The sequence below is a fragment of the Dromaius novaehollandiae genome, chromosome 2 (assembly GCF_036370855.1).
Source record: "Dromaius novaehollandiae isolate bDroNov1 chromosome 2, bDroNov1.hap1, whole genome shotgun sequence".
NCBI classification, from domain to species: domain Eukaryota; kingdom Metazoa; phylum Chordata; class Aves; order Casuariiformes; family Dromaiidae; genus Dromaius; species Dromaius novaehollandiae.
In genome coordinates this window covers 104,280,137-104,304,664 of record NC_088099.1, presented here as the reverse complement: position 1 = coordinate 104,304,664, position 24,528 = coordinate 104,280,137, and the positions used below count along the sequence as shown (strand labels likewise).

At 41.6% G+C, this 24,528-nt stretch overlaps 1 protein-coding gene across 4 annotated transcripts in view; it reads right to left on the bottom strand.

Moving 5' to 3' along the window:
• Window positions 1-24,528, bottom strand: part of SLC22A23 (solute carrier family 22 member 23) — a 123,958-nt gene that overhangs the window by 26,764 nt on the left and 72,666 nt on the right. For all 4 annotated transcript variants that reach the window (XM_064507091.1, XM_064507093.1, XM_026114920.2 and 1 more), the window contains exons 4-5: window positions 11,533-11,701; window positions 4,503-4,630 (exon numbers count right to left, since the gene is read on the bottom strand). In XM_064507091.1, the coding sequence (XP_064363161.1) occupies window positions 4,503-4,630; window positions 11,533-11,701 (297 nt within the window). The remainder of the gene's footprint in view (window positions 1-4,502; window positions 4,631-11,532; window positions 11,702-24,528) is intronic.

Genomic DNA, 24,528 nt, shown 5'->3' with positions numbered 1-24,528 from the left:
AGCTGATGTAATGTACAGGAGTGCAACTTAAATCACTGCCCACTGGCTGTCAATCTGTTTGAAATGGAAATTTCCATTCCTTCCATCTCCAATCTCCACACACAGTCCTTTGCCTTAAAGACTTACAGGTTGCATTTAAGTAGCAGCTTGAACTGTTTGAACTGAATTTCTGGTGCTTATCCTTGGGACTAATGTGAGATATTTAAGTTTTGCACAGTTAAACAACCTGGAAACAGATCTGATAAAGGGACATAATCAACGAGTTTGTATTTAGTAGTATCACATGCAGTTACCTATATTATGGGGCAAGGGAACTTGCTTTCTTTCTCTAGCTAATACACTTGACTCTTCATCCATCCCATTCTTTGTATTTAAAACAGTAACATGGTTGTAGCTGTGATGGTCTAAGGATATTAGCAAAGGTTTGTAGGTTTGAGAGAGTTAATCTCTCTTACTTGGGAAAAAGAGACTGATTTTCAGACATAATGCCTCTTCCTCCTTCCCTTTGCATTTTATCTAATCAAAAAACAGCATGCAACTATGCCATATCCAGCCCTTGTGGTTAGGAAAAATAAAAATATATAGCAAAACAAAATTGGGATCTAGTTTATGTATAAGAAAAATAAAAATCATGGCAGTATATAGCTCAGTAGCAAAAAAGGTGAACAAGAATGATTTTTTTCTGTTAAAGGAAAAGCCCCTGAAAACCCCAGCTTTCCTCACTGCAATCAACACAGACACAGCGTTCATCATCACTGCACCTCATCTTCCTCTCCAGAATGTGTTCTACACTTTTAAAGTTTTTGTGTCTACTTAGATGCTTGATCTTAGTGGCCACTTTTGCCATTACATGAATATTATTTCTCTACGCTGTAGTATATTGTTGTGATTCCTTCCATTGACTGGCTGCATCTTAGAAATGAATGTCTGCATCATGTGTGCTCACAGGAATGTTCCAGTTTGTGTTTTCATCTACAGAGAAGCAAAAATAGGGCATTGTTATTCAATCTGGCCAGGCAATTATTCTTCTGTTAAGGAATGTCTGAAATGTTCCTCACCATAAACAAATACAATGAAAACCACACAAGGGAGGGTTTCTGTGGAAGCACGAAGTCTGACACTCTGATAATTACTGACATGACTTTCTAGGTTGCACATTGCAAAATGCACCCAAATACAGTGTTACACCCCTGGGTCAGTTTATTGTGAAGATAAGGCCAATGTTAATTTACATCACTCTCAACTATCAAGATCCTTTGTCTTGCTTTAATTTGTCTCTGGTGCAACAGCACTCCTATATTATCTCTTTGGCTAAACATAGCCCATCAGCTTCCCATGCTGATTTTCTCCAGACACAGAGGTTATCACAACCGTTTGCCCTTTTGACTACAACTGGACCCCTGTCAAGACATTTTGTTCTCTCCAGAGACATCTCTTAGAACAACACTGGCAAGCTGCTCTCATCCAATGGATGGATTCAAAAACATCAGATAATCTCTCTTTCCTTTTTTCCCCAGCACGTGGGTGATTTCTCTATGGAGCAAACAGGCTTTACAGAAGGCTGATGGCAGTTTCAGCTATGGGTAGAATAACCAAATGGACCAGGAGAAGCTCTCAGCAGGCAATGGGAACAGTGTGGCTCCTTAGAAGGGAGAATAAACCCATTGTTTGCTTAAACTGCAATTCAAAATTGCTTTTTCTTCCATCCCAGAAGTACTTCACCCACTGGACTCCTAGTTCTTTTTATTATGGAACTTTTATCAGCTGCCAAAATGGGTATATATGCAACTACTGTAACACCCATAATGATATGTTATCTAGGATATACTAATTTGACTGATACCTATGAGTACAATTACAAGAGGGTTTCCAGCTGGAAGGGGCTGGGTGGAAGCAGTTTATCATTTAAATGTATTGAGTAACTCAATCATACGAAGCTATTATGACAAAGCAGTGAGTCAATAAATGGCAACACAATGGACCCTAACTAAAGCAAAACAATTTGCAGCCTTTGCAGATGGAAAACAGAGAATAAAACAATCACAAACAAAAAAACCTCCATGTAGATAGGAAAACTCAACAAAGGAATAAAGCAGAAATAGGAGATGTCTGCATCAAGCTAAATGAAGCATCCTTTCTCACAGATGAGTATAAGCTTTTTACCCATTCCCTACTACAACAAGTATGCATATGTGACTATAACACAAAAGCATGCTTTCTTCTGCTTATGGACCCACTGAGACATATATGGCCTGCTGTTTGATCAAATTCTCCATTCAGATTTTCTACCTTTCCACAGTCCTTATTCAAACTGTCAACACTCCCATGCACCCAAAACGAGAGAGAAGGTCCGTCCAAAATCTTTAGTTAAACTGATTTCCTCCTTTTGATCCTGCTCCTCCCTTACTTCCCCTACAAAAATGCAGCATCACCCTAGAGCTGGGTCAGAAAAGCCTTCACATGTGGGACTGCTGAGAGAGTTTAAAAAAAGAGTAGGAGGAGGAAATTCCTACCCCTACCCCCCCTGCAAAAAAGCCAAAACACTGTCATCAGCAAGAAGGCAGAAATAAGCATGTTCTGTATTACCGAGGAAATTTTGCAAAGGGTAAGGTACTGACAACTGGTATGTGCTAATGTATTGCTGCAGGCAGAGAATTTGTTGCATCAAGATGAGTAAATAATATTCTGTTTTCCACATGAGAGTCCCTCTTTAAACAGGAGTTTGCCCCTACCATGAAACTGCTGGAAAACGTAATTAGTCACAAATAACAGTCATAAAACCATTTCGATACTTAACATTCCTTCACAGTAATATCAGCATAAATGGCTTTAAAAAATCCCTCTAGAACACAGTTGTATCTTTGTGTTTTTTCCTTTAAAGGAAATTCAGGTAATTTAATCTTTTTTCCTAAAAATTTTTTGCATATTGTCTGCAAATTCGAGAACCTGACTAACTGAGAAAGGCCAAATTTAGAGTAAGCTGGGACTCTCCAAGACCAACTGTGAGGCATTTCATTGCCTCAGAGACAAGTTTTCTCCAAGATTCCTCTTCACTTACGCTACAGGGGAGATCTACAAAAAGGAGGAGAAGGGGCTTGCCAGGTTAACGGCAGTTCAGTTGCATCCTAGTTTTTCAGAATCTTTCCAGAAGATCATTCACACTGTACAGCTATGCCATGTGTGAGGCAAGTCCAGGCACTGTGACCCCAGATAGGCAATCCACATACAAACAAGACAATTAAAACAATTCTGCCAGCTGCAGCACCAGTAACAGAAATCACAGCTGTGACCTTGGTATGAATACCTAGATGAAGCACAGACCCAAAGATATTTTTTCCCTTTTCACTTTTAAGCACATTACTGAGAAAGACTGCTTCCTTTGTTAGGCATCAGGCAGTGAATTTCTATTATGGAACAGCAAATATTTTCCATTCTGGATGAAATCTATTCCAGTGCAGATAGACACCTTTAGCACTGACACGTCTTAGGGTATATTACTCCAGAGATCTTAGACAGTGAATGCCAACTAAGCATGGAAAGCCTCACTCGTAACAGCAGGTGGAGAGCAGAGATTACTGAATGAGGTCTCCCTGCAACCACTGGGGTCAGGTATGAAAACATGCAGAAAAAAAAATATTTCAACTGTTTTCTGACTAGTAGGTAGTCTAATACAGAATACAAATGACACTGTTAAACAGGTATTCATGGGCACTGTCAGATCTGTGAGAAAGAAAAGGGGAACCTGAACCAAATTTAGCAGGAGCAGCAGTGAGATGAAGGAGCTTCAGAAAATCCTCTCTTTTGTTATAATTACAGAGCAGGAGGAGCCACACACACAGGCTCTTTGGCAAGGCACTCCGGGGGGCAACTGTTTCAGTGACAAACCCAGTGACAACAATAGCCTACTCTTCTTAAAAGCACCAGTAAACCAAGGAACAATGATTTAGAATCAATAAAAAACTCCACCCTACCACTACTGTTTGCAGGACTCCCACCACCCCCCAAAACTATGCAATTCAAACACTACAGGAAAGAAAAGCAAAATGACTCTTACGGAAAGGTCTGTAATCCGTTTTAGATCTGCCACAGGACTGGCGTTTTTGTCACTTCTCCAAACCCCCCCCCCCCCAAAAAAAAAAGTTTTGTGATGGCCGTGATCCCAATTAGGAGCATTCTTAATACATAAGTTCGAGACACACACAGCTGATGGTGCACTTTGTAGCCATGGTAAAATTCTTGAAGAGATGTCTCTAAAAACATAGGGCACTGGAAGGCAAGACTATAATTGCTAGGACTGTTCAATAGGCCAAGTAGTTGTAAGCACAGTACTGGGATTTCAAACCCTTTTTCAACAAAAGCAAAATGAATGAATAGGATGACTTTACAGACTGCGAGTATTTAATTCTGGGCAGTAATGCCATGTGGAGACTTTCAGAGAAGAGCAAGCAGTTTCATCTGTTTGGCCTTCCTTAGTCTGATTTGTGGCTGTCTGTTCTACTCACCGGGCACCACTCCTTTGATATCGCTTTCCATGTTCATCCTGTTCTTGCGAGTGAACTGAAGGATAAGTTCCTTGGATGCCTCAAACTGTTGTGTAGCCATTAGCCACCGAAGGGACTCTGGGAAAATACTTAAAAGATGGAAAACACATTAGGTTCACTTCTGAGTTTCTTTTGGAGAAAGAACCGATCGTGTCTAGCTGCTTGTTTAACCTTTTACGTGCTATGTTATTGTTTTCAAAAAGCAGAAGTATCACTTACGATATAAACAATCAGAAAAAAGATTCACAATATGCAAATCAATCATGTTTTCCTTTATACTGATTCACAAATGATACAGGCATTATCCTATCACCTAGAAATAGGGCATATTAGAATTTTATAACATATTAGAAGAATTATGCCTATTAGTACAATTTTGATAGAACTGGGAGAAGGAGGAAGTGCTGTGTGCAATAGATATTTGCTGCCGAGCAGGGAATAAATGAGTTGTGCAATTAAGACATGGTAATTCAGACCAAGGAAGGAAGAAAAATCTCTAGCTGACAGAAGGGATTTGAGTTCTCTTGTAAAGATGGAGAGAGGATAGAGAAGAGTTATTTTTAGGATTATAATGCAACAAATTTTTTTAAAAATTATTTTTAAACATGTAAAAAATCTTCTCCCTTCTATGCAGATTTCAAGGCATTGTTTTATTCAGATCGGTATTATGTATGCTCCAGATCACATTTAGCTGTTGCTGTAAAAGTTTCCACTAGTAAAGACAATGTTATGTTATCTGAGTCACCTTAAAAATATATACATACACACACAGACACAGAAAAGTTTATTCTTCATCCAGCTATTTCCTTCAAGTGCTGATATTCACCTGAATCTCTAACTTAACTGCTCAACCTCTGTTTTTTCAGATGAGTTTATTTTTACACACAACCAAAAGGAGCATGTAGATATTAAAAAAAACACACAACCCCCCCCCCCAAACCATTTTCATAGATATGTATACTTCCAGACATAGCTGCAAAGCATATTTTTCTTTCTTATTTGGGCTTTATTTCCATGAATCTTCTGAAAAACTTTTCTAACAACCAATTTAGCAACTATTTTAAACTTCAAATACCCAATGAATCTCAAATTTCCACCACAAAGAAGTTATCTTTGCCATGGATGCTGTCTCATTTCTTACACTTTCAAGCAGTGGAGCAGGCAATTACACCATTACACTGTCACCTTTTAAGGTTAATGCAACTTGGACAACACCCTTATTGAGAACTTCATCCTAGATAAAGAAAAAGTACGGTATTTTTCTTAAGGAGGAAAAAGATGTTTGCCAGCCTGTAATCCAATTGATTCAAGACAATAAAAATACATAACAGCAATGATGACAGCCATTCAGCTTGACAGCTTATTTACTACACTGGTGCTGCACAGATGCTTTGGCATATTCTCTTGCAGAATGGCCTGTATTGCAAATGTGTATTCTGAAAAATTAATAATTCTCTGAATGCAAAAACTCTCAGTGCTTGGCTCTGGAGAGAGGACAGCCTCAGTCGCTAGTCTAAAGCTGCAGTTTTTGAACAATCAACTTAGCAATTGGGGAAGAAAAGCCAAACGCCTCTTCCCCCTTCTCCTTGTCCCCCTGACCCCTCCCCCTCAAAAAAATCACACACAAAACATCTGATAACAAGAAATGTGCTAATTATACAGTACCCAATATAAAGTTATTATACAATAACAATAATGGCTCTTAAATTGGCTTGCTGGGCAGACACTTTCCCTTCAAGCTATTGTCATTCAATGGTATGGGTCAGTAACGGACACACAGTTTACTCCCCCTCATCCTTTACCGTTACTTCTAGTATTAGCTGTGCTGCTTTAGATACTCTTCAGAAGAGACCACACCAACCATGGAGCTTCTGATCTGGCAGGGAGTGAAGTGGTGAAACCTGCAGCTGATAACAGGGGGATGCATGGGGGAATGTGTTTCCTTCCACAATGCAACTACTAAAGCCAATGATGAAAAGGTGGCTTTCAGCTTATACTTGGAAGGCCTTTAGCCCTGCAATCACATAAAAGCCTCATTGCATGCAGAGATCATTTCAGCAACTTCAGGAAAAGGAAGGCAAAGGTCTGGATTCACCTTGCTACCTGCTTTCCCTCTAGGTAAGCAATCCCTCCTCTCCATCTTCCCAGCAAAAGGGGAGAGCAGCACCATGTTCCAGGCTGTGTGCAAGGAAATCACAGGTCAGAGAGAGCAGGACGGGAAGTCAAAATGGTAAAAAGGATGCTGGAAGGGTGGTGCAGGGAGAAGAATAGGACTAGGAGAGACGCAGGCAGAAAAACAAATAGAGCAGCAAATGAGGAACATTGAACACAGGCAGGAAGAAAATTGAAGTCTGAGATGAACTGGTTAGTAAGGCACTCTTTTACCTACAAAATGGCAAGAACTATATGTAAAAATCAAGGGGCCACAGGAAAAGGCTAGTGGGTCATACATCCACCTTTGAAGAACTGGGCTGGAGGTGACTATTAATGCTAAACTGAATGGAGGCGATTTTTCTGTCTTTCAGAGAAAGGGCTTATATTGGTCCACCCTGCAAACCAAAACACAGTGGATGCAAGGACAGAAGACATCATTTACCTCTTGTCCCTTCTGCTCCCACTTGCCTGTGCACAACAGCCTCTTTTGGGCAGGAGAAGGTGTTAGCTGCTGAGAAAGAGGTCCTTCAAACCCACCAGGGACTCTGAAAATATTACTAGCTTGGGGAGAGCCCAGGTTACAAGGCATCTAGGCTTACTAGCCATAGAGCACGTTCAAAGCTGGCACCAAAAAAACCCCAGCCTTAAAACACCACCTATGCAGACAGTCTTCAAATACACTGCAAAATCAGAGGTGGCATAAAGCGGATTTTCTCAGGCCTCTGCCTCCAGTCCAAGAACGGAGTACAGGTTAAGCAGCTCCACACAGCCTTGCTGAAAACAGCGTTGCTCTCGACCTGGTTTGTATTTCAGGATAAGGACCTTCCACTTTCCACTTTTTTTTTTTTTTTTTTTTTTTTTTTTTTTTTTTTTTAAACTTTCACTGCCTGTTATGTGAGTCTTCTCACCTCATCAGGAAAGCTCAGAAGACTGGGCTGGTTACAGATCCCAAATGACAAGACCTACGGGGAACGCCTGTTTGTAGGAGAAGGAAGAGAACGGCAGGAATGGCCGGTCTCAAATGCCATTACGGGGCCCATCGCTGGGACAAAAGCTATCTCTGCCTCCCAGCTCCTATAAGCTTCTCAGACTGGAAGTACGGAAATCGCAGGTCTTTTGCCTGTTTAACTACTCAACATGAGAAGCAGGAAGTTCATTTAAGGATCATTTAATTCCTGTATTGTTTCACCCCAAAGATAACAGGCACAGCAAGTGCAAACCCTGACTACCCCTGTCTCCGTGCAAGGGTGAGAGCTCACCCATGGCATAAGCGGCCTGCTGCAAATGGTCTTTTGTACACTCCTACTTTTGCCAGACTAAGCAGCATAACAAACTCAAAAGCCCAAAAAAACAATGCACTGGCTGCAACACTTCTGTGCAGAAATTTGGTCACAACAGTGTCCCTCATCATCTGGCATTAAATACTAATTTGTCATGGGGCACAGAAAAAGTTAAATGTCACTCTGCTACAAGACCATTGCCCTTTCTCCCCCTCTTCTTCTCTCTCAGTCAGAAAGAAGTGTGTACCTGTTACCTACCAACTTTCTCCCTCTGTCTCTTCCTGCTCCCCACTAACTCATTTTGGGGTCTCTCCTTCTGGAGCTCTCTTTGTAAAGAGCTGAGAAAGCCTTCCACTGAGGGAAACTGGTAGAGCTGGTCAGTCTCCCAGATTATCAAGCTGAGCTGACTGCAGACAGTTGGTTGATAACCTTCCACTTCCTTCATCAGCCAGAAAAGAAGGAACCTTCCACAGATAAGGGAGAGGACAGAAGGTGGAGGTAAATGTTCATCTGCTGTTACGCAGCTGCTGCTTGTGAGAAAAGAGGGGGGAAGAGTGGGAGGGATACTGAAAAAAAAAATCCTAAATCCTAACAGTAGAGAAAAATCCTAGATGCTCAGTAAAAAGGCCAGGCAGGTACCACGCATAGCTGGAAGGAGAACTGTGATCCAGTTTCAATGCAAGGCAAACCCATGCCCATGGAAAAGGCATGGTGTGTAAATTAGAGGTCTGCCCCAGGAAAATGACTGCAGTCACTACAACCAAGATCTGTGTCTTGGCAAGGATAAACCCTATCGTACAGCATCAGAAAGGAAAAGCTAGCCTTTTCCACCTCTTCACTTTTATTTAGAGCAAAGCAGGAATTTGTTTTAGATCATTAGTATCTTTGCTGACCTTCATGGCATAGTCCTATTAGGAGCTTCCTGAGTACAAGAGGAAATAACACCTCTGTATAATTGGAGAAGTGGAGTTCCCCCTCCCTCACTAATCTAAATAGATACACTTGAAAGAAGTCCATCTTCTATTCATGTATTTTAATCTGCATGCCACCAACCCCTGTGCTCCCATCTGGTTTACACGGGTGCCTCTCTCCTATTCCAGAATTACTTGAGAACTGAGAAGGGGCATCAGCTCAGTTTCCAAATGTCACAGCCCATCAGACCTTCCTTCCTAGAGAGATCTGCTTCTTCCTCTCCTTCCACTGGTGCCCAACTCCCAGCTCTGCTCAGGCATCCTGATCCTAGGGACCAGTATAACCTCTTATTGCACATGTCTGGCAGCAGAGCAAATATATAGATGGGAGAGGGCTAACCCCAGCATGGAGAGTCAAATGGCTCTTTTGCATCAGAAGACAGAAGTGAACTGAGAAGGGAGGAAGGTGGAGGGAGCATAAGGGTCTGTCACAGCATCTATTATTGAACTAATGGCTTTGGGTACACTGTGGGTAGTTAGCAAGCAGTGCTGAAGTGTAGTTTTGCAGTTCTTTTATTACAAATCAGTTCAATTTTTTCCTTCATCTGCAACATATGCTGAGGGTCCACACTATACTCCAACACGATGCTGGGGGAAGAGGGGATGAAAGGAGAGAAGTAATAAAACAGTAACACTTTCCAGAGAATATGCAACAGATGGAAGAGAAAAGCCTAAGACAAAAGTGCATACTGTACCAGCAGTATAATTAAACAACAATCCTAACCACAGTCCATTTCTGCAAACGTGAAAAAACCTAGGCTACGCAAATCCTGATATTTTGGCTATTACTACTATTTATCAAGCTGTCATATCACACATTATACAAGTGGGATATATTTGTGTTCTCTATCCTGCTCAGCCAAAATGCCACAAAACTTGTGCAGATTAGGAATACATGTCAGCATTTCCTATCCCTTTCAGTGTTGCCTGGTGAAGAGGTCCCTGATGACCTTTCAACAAGAATGCATCAGATCTGGACTCTGCATGTGGAAAACATGCTATCTCCAAAGAAGTGCCAAGGAGTTACTTCTGTCCATTTAGTCTACCGTGTTAGTTAGACATCTTCACCCCATTTTACTGTCCTTTCAGACACAAATACCTGTACATATTCTATCCCATTCTGGATCCTATCCAGCGGTGGCTATACTGCTTTTCACATGGCAGGCATCCCAAGAGGGAGTTTTGGGGTTGACCTTTGTGCGTGTTTGCATGTGTATAACAGATGGGAGGTTTATGAGAACAGTACCATACACAAGCGAGAAGGCTCTAGATTACCCATCATCAAGATAACACTAACAAGATGAAACCATTTAGATGTTGTAGGGTGAAAAACAGAAAAAAATAGCCATTTTCTTGTAAAAGACGTTGTCTGTACCTCTCTCCTGTGTGCTGCTTTTTGCACGCAGCCCAAGCTGCCATATGTCTGCCTCTGTGAGCTCAGGGCTAGATAGAAAAATCCCCACTGAGGGCTACTGCAATGAGTGCATGAGAAGGAAAAGAAAATACATGAAACTATTAGACATTGTTACATATTGGAACAAGTTATTACATGTTGCAACCCATTACAAGTTACAAATAGCAACTGGGTCCGGCAAGGTGCAACTTGGTTCCGCATGCTGTGAAGTCTGTTTTTGCAGTTTTTCAGTGTGTAACAACTAAGTATATTAATCTTGTTTAGCATTACCTTGAACATGAATTATATAGAGTGTTTTTACTGTTCTGGTATCTGTTCTCTTAAGCCTCTGCTGTGTTATGCCGCCACTGTGTGTCACTATTAAGACAGAACAACAAAGATGTTTATAAAGTCCTGGTGGAGACAGACCTGGTACTCGCCCCCAGTAAGAGCCACCCTATTTCTTTCAGTATTGATGGTAGTAAACCCAGACCACAAAGCTGAATGGCAACCCCAATGCAGCTGACAGAGGAAGAAGTAAAAGAAACAACTAGGAGAGAATTATTTGTGGGAACTATCAAGTGCTAACACAGCCTGATGGAGACTGGCAGTGCAGGCTTTGGTCCAGCATGTGCTAATTTGGGCAAAATCTACTAGGCAGTCCAGTTCAGAGCTGGGTACCTCATGTATATTAGACTTTCACATGTGCCTGTTCACAGCAGACCCTTGCTGATATGTGTTATTTTTATCCTAGCTTGGCTAACCAAGGCTGAAGAAACCAATAGTGGCAGCCCAGAATTACAATAGAGATTTTAAGGGAGAAATTTAGTTGTACAGCCACAATTTGACAACATGTAGGCTGAGATGCATCCTCTTGAGAATCTTTTTTCCACCTTTAAAGGGGAACAGATGGCTAAAGGAAACATGTGTCCTGTCTTAAAGAGAATAATTACAAAGTACAACTTTCTGCTCACCAAAACAGGACTTTCTCCTAACTTCCCATCCTGTCTCAGTACATAACCTGTATGTGTGCTACAGTAAATTATAAAGTTATTACTTCCTATCTTAAAGTCACATCTTTGCAAAAGGTGAACAGAATAACAAAGGGAGAGATTTATCTATCAAAAGTACCTCCCAAATCCAGCATTAGGGGCTTGCATATTCTGTGACTTGACATGGGGAAGAATACTTACACCCAGTAAAGCAGCATCAGCAGAAAAGGACAGATGATGACCGCCTGGAGGACCTGCCAGTCCCTGCAGAGGGCAGCCAGCCCAGGCATGAGGAACTGCCCTGCCATTTCGATGAAACTCGCCACCATCGTGACCACGAACCGGTGCCCAGGAGGACAGAGCTCGATCCCTGAAACACAGAGCACAAGCAGATGCAGTAGCCCCCCACCAGCGAAGGCACCAAAAGAGTATCTGCTCTCTGGCCAGCTGCCTATTTTCATGAACTTTCATGGACTTAGCATCCTTTGAGACCTTTGGCTAAAGTTAGGTATGACCACATAAATCTCATTTCATTGTGTATTTAGGCTTCAAATACCCTAGCAGCAACAGAGGAGCTCATTACCAGCTGTCTGTGGTGCTGACACTGGGTTTTCCATACATCCATTGCATCTCCTGGAGGTCTGCTGTATCCTAATTGCAAACCTTCTTCCAGCCTGTGCCCAGGGAAGCGTTTTATGAAAAGGTAAAATATTTGTTTAAGGAGAATGAAGGGTAAAACACAATCCAATGACTCTAGGTCCAGCCTTTTCACAATTCTCAGAGACACCACATGTCTTTCCAATCAATGAGCCAAGGAGACAGAAAAGCATGGCTCTCAACAGGATACAGCCTCCCAGCTCATATGGGGTGCCACCTGCCCACCAGCTTAACACACTACAACTCAGCCAGTTTCAAGTTGGATTTTGCTGAGTGGGTTGATTCTGGGTTTTATTTTTGTTTTTGTAATTGCCAGTCTTGATCAACTTTCCAACAAGACAGCCCTCCATCTGTTTTATCCTGTCCTCCATCCCTCCTTTTGCTGTAGGGCAATTTACCACTATCATTGCTATCACCAGTTGTCTCAGCTGCCTTGTGGTAAGTTAGTTCAGTAGATAAAAGCCTCCTTAAAATCCCTGAATTCTGGCTATACATTTATTCAGTCTCCAGAAATGAAGATAAATTTTTCAGAAACAATTTTAAAAAGCCAAAAAAACACAAAGAAACAGAAGAAATAGCAATAAAATTGGACTGTCTTCTGTAAACATATTCTAAAATAAATGACTTTTTCCCCAGTAAGAATTACAATAGAGTTGTCTCTTTCACATTTCCCATTTACCTACATTCAGTTCCACAGATTAATAATAAAGTACAACAAACCTGCCACAAGCATTGTGTAGTACCTATCAGCAAGCTGATACAGAAATACAGGCTCATAAACATACATGTCATCATGAATATGTTGTTGTCAGCATTGTTGTTTTTCCTTGGGATGTTTCCTACAGTTGTTTTAAATTATAATTTAATGGTTGTTAAAATTATAATTGAAAAGCCACAAGACAATAGAAAGAGGAGGAGATGGTAGCTGCTCATTCATTCACGCTCTCATCTGTAGCTTGTTCAGCATTTATCACTGTAATACAGATTTAAACTAGCTGACCAGGAACTAGCTTGTAGATCAAACACAGCATTAAACACCACACACTGATTTCCACCCCCTGACCAATGACAAAAACTGTGGATGGATTTTTGCCAATACAGAAGAAAAATTTTGTGAGGCAGCCCAAATTTTCATTAGCTTAACCACAGACACAGCAGCTTTGGGAAAGGAAGGGGAGAAAAAAACCTCAAAAACTCTCACTTGCTATAAAAGGCTTTTACATTTTAATTAGGAAAACAAGGCTAAAACCTAGAGCTTCTTATGACATTAACATGGCTTCATTCCTACTAATGAAATATCCCAAGTTTAGGCAATTTCTTATTCTATGCAAAGAGGTCACTTCCATTTTATTTTTCTAACATTCAAATATAAAGTGGTTCTGTTTGTTTTTCTAAACCTTAAAGTCATAGTTACTCATGCTACAGTATTCCTTCATTAAGTACAAGGACGAGTTTTGTTGCTATAGAAACAGGAAGTCTGCATTAGATAGGTAAGAGTTTGGCATTTCAATTGCGTTGCTTAGGCTAGTATCACATAAAAAAATTACTGAGAACAACTTTTAGAGGAAGTCAGAAAGATGTATCAAAATAATAAAATTATGTTTTTTGAGTCACTGGTGCACAATACATGTAACTCCATATGCAGCAGTTATTCATTATAGAAAATGGAAATAACTTCAGAGATCATTTTGCATCCATTTTCTTCTCTGGATCATCACACGCATATGATCAAATTTTGCCCCTTCCTCCAGAAAAGCTGGATAGGAAAAAAAATCCCTACTGTAGCTACGTGAGTGTGACTTTCAAGTGACATCAGCAGGTGTTCTCTGTACATGAAATATCACATCACTGTTAAAATGTTCTACATATTAGGGCAGTCTACTGACTTTCCAAAACCTCTGGCATCAATTTTATGTGATAAAAGATTCAGCACTGCAGTTTTTAGCAAGCATTTGGCAGTCAAGGTTTTTCAACACTGTCAGCCACTGCGGGACCTCTGCCCCAGCAGCAGGAAAGGCTTCCTGCAGCCTACTGATGCTCACACTGGTGGCATGACATACACAGGCACAAGGCCTCTGAGACAACACCAACCTCCATTCAGCTCACAGGCAAAACTATTGACTCATATAAAATCACCACAGGACAGAGATCAGCTTTACCCATCCAAGACAAATGCAACAAGAGAGCTCCAGATCTCCTGTCGGCGCAAAGGTTTTCACTCTGACTACTTTATTGACCAAAGAGTGTCATACATACAAATCACGGAAGTGATCATCACTATCAAAAACTTCTGGGTACAACCATCTTCTCTACTAGGAAAATTTTGTCTGGGCAAGGGGACAGGTGTGGTAAGGATTTTTCTTACTTGTCCAGCATTTCTAGTCTTTAGGCAACACAGTCAGCAGAGGATCCTTCTTGGATGCCTTATTTCTGGAAGGGCCAGGCAAATGATCATACAGGCAAGTTGTCACCTGTACGCAAAGCAATCCTGCAGTACCGAGGCAGTGAGATCAGCATACGTGTCCAGCATACGTGAGGCAAATTTTCTCACAGTCTGTAGATGCCCAGCAACATAGTGGACCTAAGTGTGCAGCACAAGTGCTTAAGTTAGATACAGCCAACCCATGTGGCAGAAGGTCCCTACATATGCTGGCAAATACAACACACCCTGAAGGAAGCAGGCTTGCCATGTGCATGCTGCAGAACTGGTGTCTGTATGCATAATAAATACAAATTCAGAACACTCTAGACTCAGTGCACAGCACATGCTTCTAGCTTGGAAATGCAGAAAGGAAATGTAAAAATCCTGCTTTTGGATGCTATCCTTTAAGTGATTCCACTACAAATATGACCAAATCAATGTTCACCAGTTTCGCAGCCTACAAATCTGCAACAGGGAGAGCCGGTATCAACTACATCCCTTCTTACAAGGGAATCAAGCATTTCTGTTTGTACAGCTTTTAGGTGGCTGTTTGATGCATTCAAAGAAACCCAGCTACCAATCTGTAAGATGCACAGAGAAATGCTGTGGTGCGGAAGTGACAATATTGGAACCAGATACAGGATCCTGAATGCAGCAATTTATACTAGAAGTATTAAAAAGGGTTATGAACAAAGGATGAGTGTGTGTGTATGTATGTGTGTGTGTGTGAACACGTGCAAGCAAGCAGGCACCAGAACTGGCAGAAGAAGGGTTAACAGAATGGTATGTGTCTGTTGTTACAGAGCACCCTACCTGTGATTTCATTCAAATAACAAGAGGAGGAGGAACCAACTGACCTAAAGATAAGGTATCAAGACCACCAAGAACAAGACTGAAAGTCATAACATATCAGGAGGGGGGAAGGGGAAGGAAGAGAACCATGAAATTCAGGAGTTTTTCTGAGAACTATGCAGGATGAGAAAAAAATAATGAAGCAAAAAATCATAAATGACATCAACTCCTAAAGGATATGAGAGGAAAATCCAAAATCAGTTTGTTGTTGCCTGCCAAGAAAAACCTCAGGGATGAGGACCCAGTGGCCACCACCCTCTGTCCTCAGTATCACACAAGTGATCCTAGCCAGACCACATGTGCACAAGTGTGTGGGTGCTCATGAGTATGTGAGTATGAGAGCATGAATGAATAAAATCCATGAGTGAAAAAGCATGACTGTGCAAAGTCTACTTAGCTAGAGATTTTGAAAAAGAAAAGTACCACTTTGTCCTTCTGTAAGGTCTCTCATTGAGTTTAGTTACATTGATTTCCGACATGAAAATCAGTATGTATATAGTCAAATGGAAACAGCAGTATTTTAAAATATAAAACTCACACAGGCAGGCAAGTACAGTATGTATTTCTTAATTCCACAGGCTTGCATAGGAACATATTTTATTCCATAACTTAAAAGCAGGCTATGGAATATATCATATGGTGAATATGACAGTTAAGAACGAATATATTATCCAGCACATTATGTAGAAATCGCATGGGGAATCTTTTCAAACATTAACAGAAAGAATAAGAATCACAGCAGCAACACTGGTTGTTCCTAATGACAAAAGCCTTTTTAAAGAAAAAGGACTTTCAAACCAACATTTTTGGTATACTAACTTAGGGGATGGATTACAAGTGCTTGCTTTCAGAGCACTCGAACCAGCTTCCTCAGTACTGCACACATCAGCCTTTTTGCTTGCCATCCAGTACAGCAGTAATGGCCCTGTTTGACGCGTAACAGAGCCACCTGCACCCACTACGATGCCTTAGCTAAACTTTCTAAATAGCATGCTGAGGAAAAACCTTCACCGAGGAGGGGTCTCTACCCCAATGCTCCCCCTGAGAGCCAGCTTTGGAGATGTCTCCGGCTGGCCCCGCTCACCAGTGCACCCACACCAGAGCGGAGCCAACCCGCGCTTTCAGGGGAGTTCAGTTTCACAGCAGGTGCTGGCACAAGAAAGGCAGGATCAGACCACTGAAGAGCCTACAGGCTTTCAAATGTTGCCAGACTTTCTGAAGATCTGCCTTTAACAAGCAGGTTGGTGGGGTTCAGTCCCTTATCTCAGGCAAATACAGAGTTCCCAGTATGGGCAGAGGTTTCAAACCTGCAGCATTTTCCAAACTTTCCCAAAAAGCCTAAGTAGTTCTTGTGACCAGGAAAACTATTCACTCAAGGCAAAATCGTCACATTCAAGTCCTCGTTTGATCTGCACTGCATACTATGTCACAACAGTAGCAAGACTGAAATATTTTGTTGACAGACCAAAATGAAAAAAACAAAAAGGAGAAATTTATTGTTACTCCACAGGAGTCAGTCCATGGCATGCCATCCTAGACAGATTAGACTAAAGACTTGCCAAGCAGGTTTTGGAATACTGCAATTACTTTTCTTTAAACAGGATTCATTTTCTCTTCCTCACACACACAGGCACATACACACCTCACTGCGTTTCACCTGCTACCCAGCCCTGTGGGACTTCCATTAAAAAGAAAGGAAAAGCTGAGGCCTTTCACAAAGAAAAGCAGATTCCCTCCATAGACCAGAAGAGGAAGAAATCTGAAGTGCCAACACTTCTGCAAACACATCTGCTGGTTTACCAAAAAGAAATTACATACAAACATCAGCAAATTAAATCATTACAATTATGCAATACTTACATGAAACTGATGCATGGCATTCGCATCGATTAATCTAGAAATAGGGATGTTTGGAGGAACTCAGGGAGCAGAGTAGAAGGCAAGTTGTTTCTGGAGTAAATCCGTAGGTAAATAAGGCATGACACATCTCAGGCCTGCGTGAGTTGCTGGAGTGTCTGCAGAGAGCCCTTAGTTTTGAAAGGTTTTACTTTTTATAGTTTTTGGAAACTTAGAAATAGCTTGCCAAAGACAACAGGGCTCTAGATTGTTCCGTACAAAAATGGATTGTCCCCTGAAGCTCCCTACCAAAGGCTGGGATTTATGAGAATGAACAAGGCCCTGTGCTATATTGCTGCACTGTTGACAAAATTTACAAAGATCCCAAGACGGCTTACTGCTTTTAGGGGATGAAGGGGGACATTCAGAGCATGTACCCCAAGTGGAACCGGGCAGCCCTTCGAATCAGGGCGCCCCATGGGCCATGCAGAATACGCACCTCTCACTGACGGAGCTTCAGCTGAGGCATCGCTTATGCTGAATGTGATATAAAACGAGTTGGGAGGGCCAGAGAGGACTATGGAAACCCTGGGTTAACATTGGCTTATGCCTAAACTCTGCTTGGTCCACCTCCTTCAAAGCCCACCAAGCGAGCTCCCGTTGCTGGGAAGGGATTAAAGGCCACATCACATCCTTTCTCACTTGGTCTTACACTTGCACTCTAGTAACAAGTAATTCGCCACAGATTTCTGCTTAAAAAACTCTCTTGTTGGTCCTCAAAAGCTGACATTTATTCTCACAGGATATTTGCACAAGGATGAATAGGCAAATATTTTTACTAAAAAAGTTGTAAGTCATTTCCAAATAATATGTCAAGAGGAAAAAAGGTTAAATCACACTGCCTGAACAACTCTCCAGCATTTGCTCACCCATCTCTAGTCCCAAAACACAAAGCAATTTTTGCGTTGCAGTCTAAGCACTAGTTACATTAGAAACCACAGACTAGCTGCCTAACTGCTTTTGGTGCCTTTGCAGTTGTCTCTCACGCTTCCCTCCCAGTTTCAGCCTAGGAGCCGCCAAGACTGTAATTACACAGGAATACCCCCTGGAGACAACGGCCAGGACAAAACACCTGAAATCTGGGCAGCAAAGCATTCCCACGGAAGAAAATCCCTGAGGAGACAGTCAGATTCCACAATCACATTATGCTTTAGGAAATGCTACCAGAAAATCTGCTTTTTGACAAACAGTTTCCATCATATTACTGTATGGTCAGCACAATTATTTCCCTCCCTTCAAGGGCCCCTCAAGACATCCACCCAAACGAAAATCCACCAGAGCTCATGCTCCCCTATTGCAAAATGGAGGGAAAACAGTCAGACTCTGTGAGGTGCACAAACCTCCCGCTACCACATGTGGAGCAGGGGAAAGCTCAGGCAACATAGTATTAGGTGTAAAATGCAGGACAGCAGAGGACGCCCAGCAGCGGTGACATCCCAAAGCCCCAGAGCTATGTCTGCCTCAGCCTCAACAGCTGCTCAGCTCAGTCGAGAGCGAAGTGCAGACTGCAGCCCTAGCATAGGATTTTGTATTTGGACCTCGGCACTTTGGCTCTGCTTTTCAACAGAGCACAAAGCAAAAGGAATGAAAAAACCCCAGCAACCCAGAGCACTGGGGGTGCTCTGTTCCAAGCTGTTCAGTGCTTCGCGCATGTGCCACTGTCTCCCTGTGCTCCCCGGCAGTGCGAGCACAGCATTTGGGCACGCCGAGTTCCTGCGTACCCCTGTGCTGCTGCTCCCGCAGGCTGTGGAGAGACGACCCCGTCCTGTTGCAGCCGCATTCCCCGGCTCCCACCGAGCTCCCTCGCACCTCAGGGCCTCTTCTTCCCCCAACACGCTGTGAGTGATTTGTCCTCCACTGTAAACAGATCATCTCGCTAGATATTCCTGGAATAACAGGGCCTCCGAGCTAGCCTAGACTACCACAAACAATTGCAACAGTACCTAATAATAACTCACAGACAAGCCTTCAAGTTTGCAGCCTGCTGCTAGTTTAAAAAAAGAAAAAGAAAAAACCCACAAACCCACAGCATATCTGCTTACATATCCAAGTTTCCAGGTAGTTGGACACTAACATCTAAGTGCTGCAGGCCTTACACATAGGCTAAATACACTTCTCATCTCAATTTGTGCCGTTTTAATCAAGCACTGGCTGAAGTGGCACAGGTTAAGTCTGCCTTCACTGCTGGCTGAGTTTAGACAAACAGCACTTTTTCTTGATCGTTTCTGCTGTCACCAGAAGCATGTAAGGAAGCACCATGTGTAAATGGAGTCTATTAAAGAACAACAAATATAGCAACATGCAGAAGAAAAGGTTATCGCACACACCACAATGCACAGACAATCAGCCAATTCATGTAAACAAAGGACAGAGACAGAGTGAAAGAAAAGGAGAAATCTAATTTCCTCTCTGGAGAAATCCAATCTTTTGTCAAGCAAAAGGAGCAGTAATAGACTAAAACTACAGTGACTGAGTAAGAGAAATGGGATTGCTTTCCCTCAACAGCACTGGAGGACGGAAGTTATTTTAAAATAATCTACAAGATGACAAAGCTGTTCTTTCAAAGGTACTTTTCCATACATCAGAAGTTTCAGGGTTCTTTCTTTCAAACATACACTGGCCTACCAGTTTTATCTAATTAACATTTTTAATATGTGTCAGATCAGTTGTCTATGCACTAACATTACCTGAGTTGACAGCTATCAGCAGGTATCCAGTATGACAACTGCCCAGAGATGCAGTGGCACTGCTCATTTCTAATCAGGATAGACAACTGATACCTATCAGATAGATATAGCAGATAGATATACCAGATAGACAGATAGCTAACCAGAACAGACATCTTGCTTACCAAAACTAGACCACGTGTTCCTTCTGTATATAAGTATCAGGACAGTGCTAAAATTGATGCATCCATCCACCCAACTCTCCCATGTAAGACGCAAATCAGCACCATTCCAACTTGATTTCAAGCCTGGTATTGTTCAACTCTTCCCCAGTATTTCAGGGTGAATTCTCCTACTCAGCTGCAATCAACCTTTAATTACCCACAGTCAGAGGACTTGGACCACAGATACGGAGCCAACTTGGATTCAATACAGCTCGCATCCCACAAGTGCACTCAGGTGAACCGGGGACCAGCTGGCCCCATGTGGTGCCTACACTGGAAATCCTGGCCAGAGGCCAGGTTATTCACAGCAGGGTGAGCCTGGCAGCACAAAGGTGGGCTTTGCTCTTCATCAGCCAGCCACTGGGAGCTCCTGTGGTCCAAATGCTGCACAGGATGCTCAAAGGGCAGGGACTGCTGTGCACAGATATGCGCGAATGTCTGCGATCATGCTCGCCACAGATAACTCCAGCTGGACCCAAGCTGACTCACAGGGAGAAGCAACAGCAAAGATGGAAACGTATTTCATTCCTTTTTTCATCCTGTAATATCTGTATTTGCTGGTTTCATTGCACAAGACATCCAACATTTTACAGAACAGAAGGCTGACTGCATAAGAAATCTTCAGCATACCACACTGCTTGCCATTCATGAACTAATAAAAAGAAATGTTAAAACACATTTGTGCTACTACAGTTACCATCTATCCTACTTCCAGTAGAAAGCAGCAGTATCTCTTATGCTGCCATGCAGCAGCTCCCTGCAAACACTTATACTTGATGATAGTTTTTCTATGAGAATAACAGCATTATGAAACAAAAACAGGACAATGGCCCTGGAAACCCAAACAACAGTGACAAAGAGCATAAGAAACTGGTATATACAGAACACACTAATTTCGGAATAAAGATGACTTAATTTAAGGGCAATTGCAACACTGATCTAAAAAGGGCTTTGCCATGAGATGTCTCCTCATAGATATTATCTGCTGTTTATAAAAATCATTTTCTTTCCCCCTACAGTTTAAACTTCCTACCCCTCCCATTAACAAACTCTCCAAAACGATGTCAGCATCTGTTTTTATTTCTACACAATAAAGACTGTGTAGAAATAAATCAGATTTTTCTCTGTTCCAAAAAGGTGACTTGCTCTAAAGGAAATACTCAGCTGATCTCACAAATATTTTTCAAATCTCACACCTCTGCTGTTCACAATGGTTGGCCCCTTTTTTCTTGGTGGGACCTAAATCACAACTGGCATCTTTTTGACGGGAATGAATGAGAACAGCTGAAGCAAAAACCACAGTGCAAGAAATATCAGAGGAGCTCATTTTCCTTTGCTTCACATGAAAGGATTCTGCATCTGTGTTTGTTTGAGAATTTTAACAATACTGTAGCCACTTAAAATAGGAAATAAGACAAGAAATTCAATAGCCACAAATCTGCACAGCAATCTCTTAATTAACCAAGCAGCAAACAATATTCCAACAACAGCTAGTTTTAAATCTCAGTTTGCATCCTCTTGATTATCACTGCAGTATCCATAAATAGGAGAGAAAGAGCCAGATGGATGCAGATTCTCAAAAAGGCAAGAACAAAGAAATAATGGTCTAACATCTTGTTTCAGGTTTATTAAACACTTCCAAGCTAGCTGAGACAGCAGGACAGAAGGGGGTAGTCCCAAGCCACCCCACTCCAGAGATGCCTCAAGCAGCCCCCCCACCTCTCTCTCTAAGCACTGATCCCACATGAGAAACAACCATAAGCGAGAGGCAGAGTTTTCACAATTACTGTCGTTCCTTTGGACAAGTGAGTAAACACACCAAGCCCTGGATTTGAGCATATTCCCAGCAGAACTGCATATTGCTGGAAAAACTTGACAAGAGAGCCTTGAGCTGTTCTCAACTTATCTACCAGAAAAGCCAATCATGGAGAAAAACAGAGGGCCTTGAAATGTACTTGGTGTGCATGTGCTCCCTAGATCTTAATAAAACACGCTCTGCTCTACAGACTCCTTTTCACACTGAAGAAGGGTGTCCTGTCTGAAGCCCATGCATCAGAGGCACACACCAGAAATCATCTTGCCATTTTCAGTTGTGCAAGTTTAATAACAAATCACCCAAATGTTTATACACACAAAGTCTAAGTAAATATTTGGGTGATTTGATATTAAAATTTCATGCATAAAGTTGTAAATACACACACACACTCACATAAGAATAGAGTCATAAATGCAAAAAAACTTTAGCACCTTTTCCTCCACTGAGTCCTTATGATGTCAAAAGAAACCAACAGAAATGTGGATCATGACCTGAGGAACCCAGCGCCATTTCAGAGGACCTGAATTACTAAGGTGCAATCACCAGCATTGGGAAGAGCCGGTAAATAGCACAGAACACGCTGAAAGCATACACCAAGAGCTGTCAAGACATCAGGGCAATGAAATCAAAAGCATTTAGTAAACATGCTTGTGAAAGGCTGTCACACGTTTGGCCCCTGGGGTATCCTTGTTTTAAAGATGTGTGTCAGGCGCTCTGGATAGATGTTTCATAAACACTGTGAAAATGGAACTTGGGAGATTCAGATCCAATAAGCTGTTATTTTGGCTGCTTTTACCAATATACATGTTTGCTGTTCAGACTAACAGATGACTTCTGCATTAATAGCTCGCTCTCTCTGGGATTCAGCATGAAAGACTGACACAGAACAGTAGAAGGGGAAGGCAGGAACACAAAGTCAAAGAGCCCATGCAAGGCAGAGGACTGCGCTGAGCGGCACGCACAGCTGTAGCACCAGAGCCAGCACAGGCTGAAAGGCTACTTCTGTGCCCTTCTACAACTTCTGCATGACCTACTTTGAACCTATGATAATACTAAAAATGATACAGTGAAACTTTGGTAGCAAAGGGGGCTAGAAAATTCCAGTTGATACAAAATTGGCTAAAGCACAGTTGGAAGAAGGACAGGTATTGCTTTTCCACTTCCATTTTCCAACTAGTTTTTATCTTCCAAGTAACGCTTCCATGAGAGAACAAAAAAAAAAAAAAATCATTTCTAGGGGAAAAAGAAAAGCCCAGTGAAGACTTTTGGTTAACTGATTTTAACGTGAAAAAAATATGACATATAACCCTGTAATCTAGGACCAGAGTTTTTTGCATTATATTCTCAACAGCACCCCTGAGGGATGGTTTGGTTGATCTTGCTATGGCACAAGCAGATAAGACTGGATGCTTTTCAAGATCTCTTCCAGATCTGCTTGCTATGATTCCTTCTGGAAAGACACAAAAAATGGCAAAAAAAAAATTTCTCCAGAACATATTTGGAAAGGAGCATTCACCACCGCCTTTCCAACTTTGCATGACTAATCATGATTATGCTGTCACTGATGGATTCTTTATGCTTATGCCTAAATCCAGGACTCATTACGGGTCTGTCAGCATGGCTTCAAAAAAGAGCAGAGGGCCATAAGTTTAACTTGGGAGGGCAACATCTGTGGTTGCATACATAGAGGTGAGCACAGTAGAATATCCCTTGTGTGCTACTGTCACACACAATTAAAATGATCTCATAATCAAAGCTTAAGCATACCTAAAGTTTCCTCCTTGCTCTCTCTATAAACACCATCTGTGAACAGCTTTTCCCCTTAAAAAAACAGAATTTCTTGAAGTTTTAAAATCTGAATTGACAGTGAAGAACAATGAAAAAGCTATTGGCATTACAATGCCTCCAGAATCTCACATTTCCCTATAACTTGCTGTGCTAAGTATGTCCATGCAATATCAAAACACACCACTCAACATCATTTATTGAGATTTAAAGTTTTCCCAGGATCATCCCTGAAAATTGAATGAGTTTGTTCAACAGCATATTTCATATCAAAGAATATATAGTTTTAAAAGGGCAAAATACTAATATATACTGATAAAACTGCAGTGAGAGCCAAATATTTCTGCTGAATGGATGGCAAAACCTTGCCACTTCCACTGATTTGCAATAACTTGGAAAATGAAGAACCTCCCATTTCTTCATATCCTCCTTTGATGGAGGCTGGCAAGTATACTGGGAACATACAGATCTCACTTGGCAGAATGAATCTTCCTGCAGAGGATGCTCATTTTGCTCCAGTGAAAGGTCTGTTTAAATAAAACTCCTGCAACTTACAGAGGAGTTTAAAGATGACAATACTGACTGATTTCCTCTGAATAAACCCCCAATGAATTGCTGAACTAATTAATAACACAACATTAAAAAGAAAAGTGAGCTCCTTGGAAAGAATCCAGCTGCATTTAATAGAAGTGAATTTCACTTGTTCTGATTACAAAGATTAGTAAACTCTGCACACATCACAACCACAGCTTAAACTGTGAAGATACATATATACACACACACACAGATATGCATACACTCCCTGCTGCTTGGAGATGCAATTATGATTGTCAGCTTTTCCTCACCAGTTCTTAAATATTTCTCTACATGATTTATAGG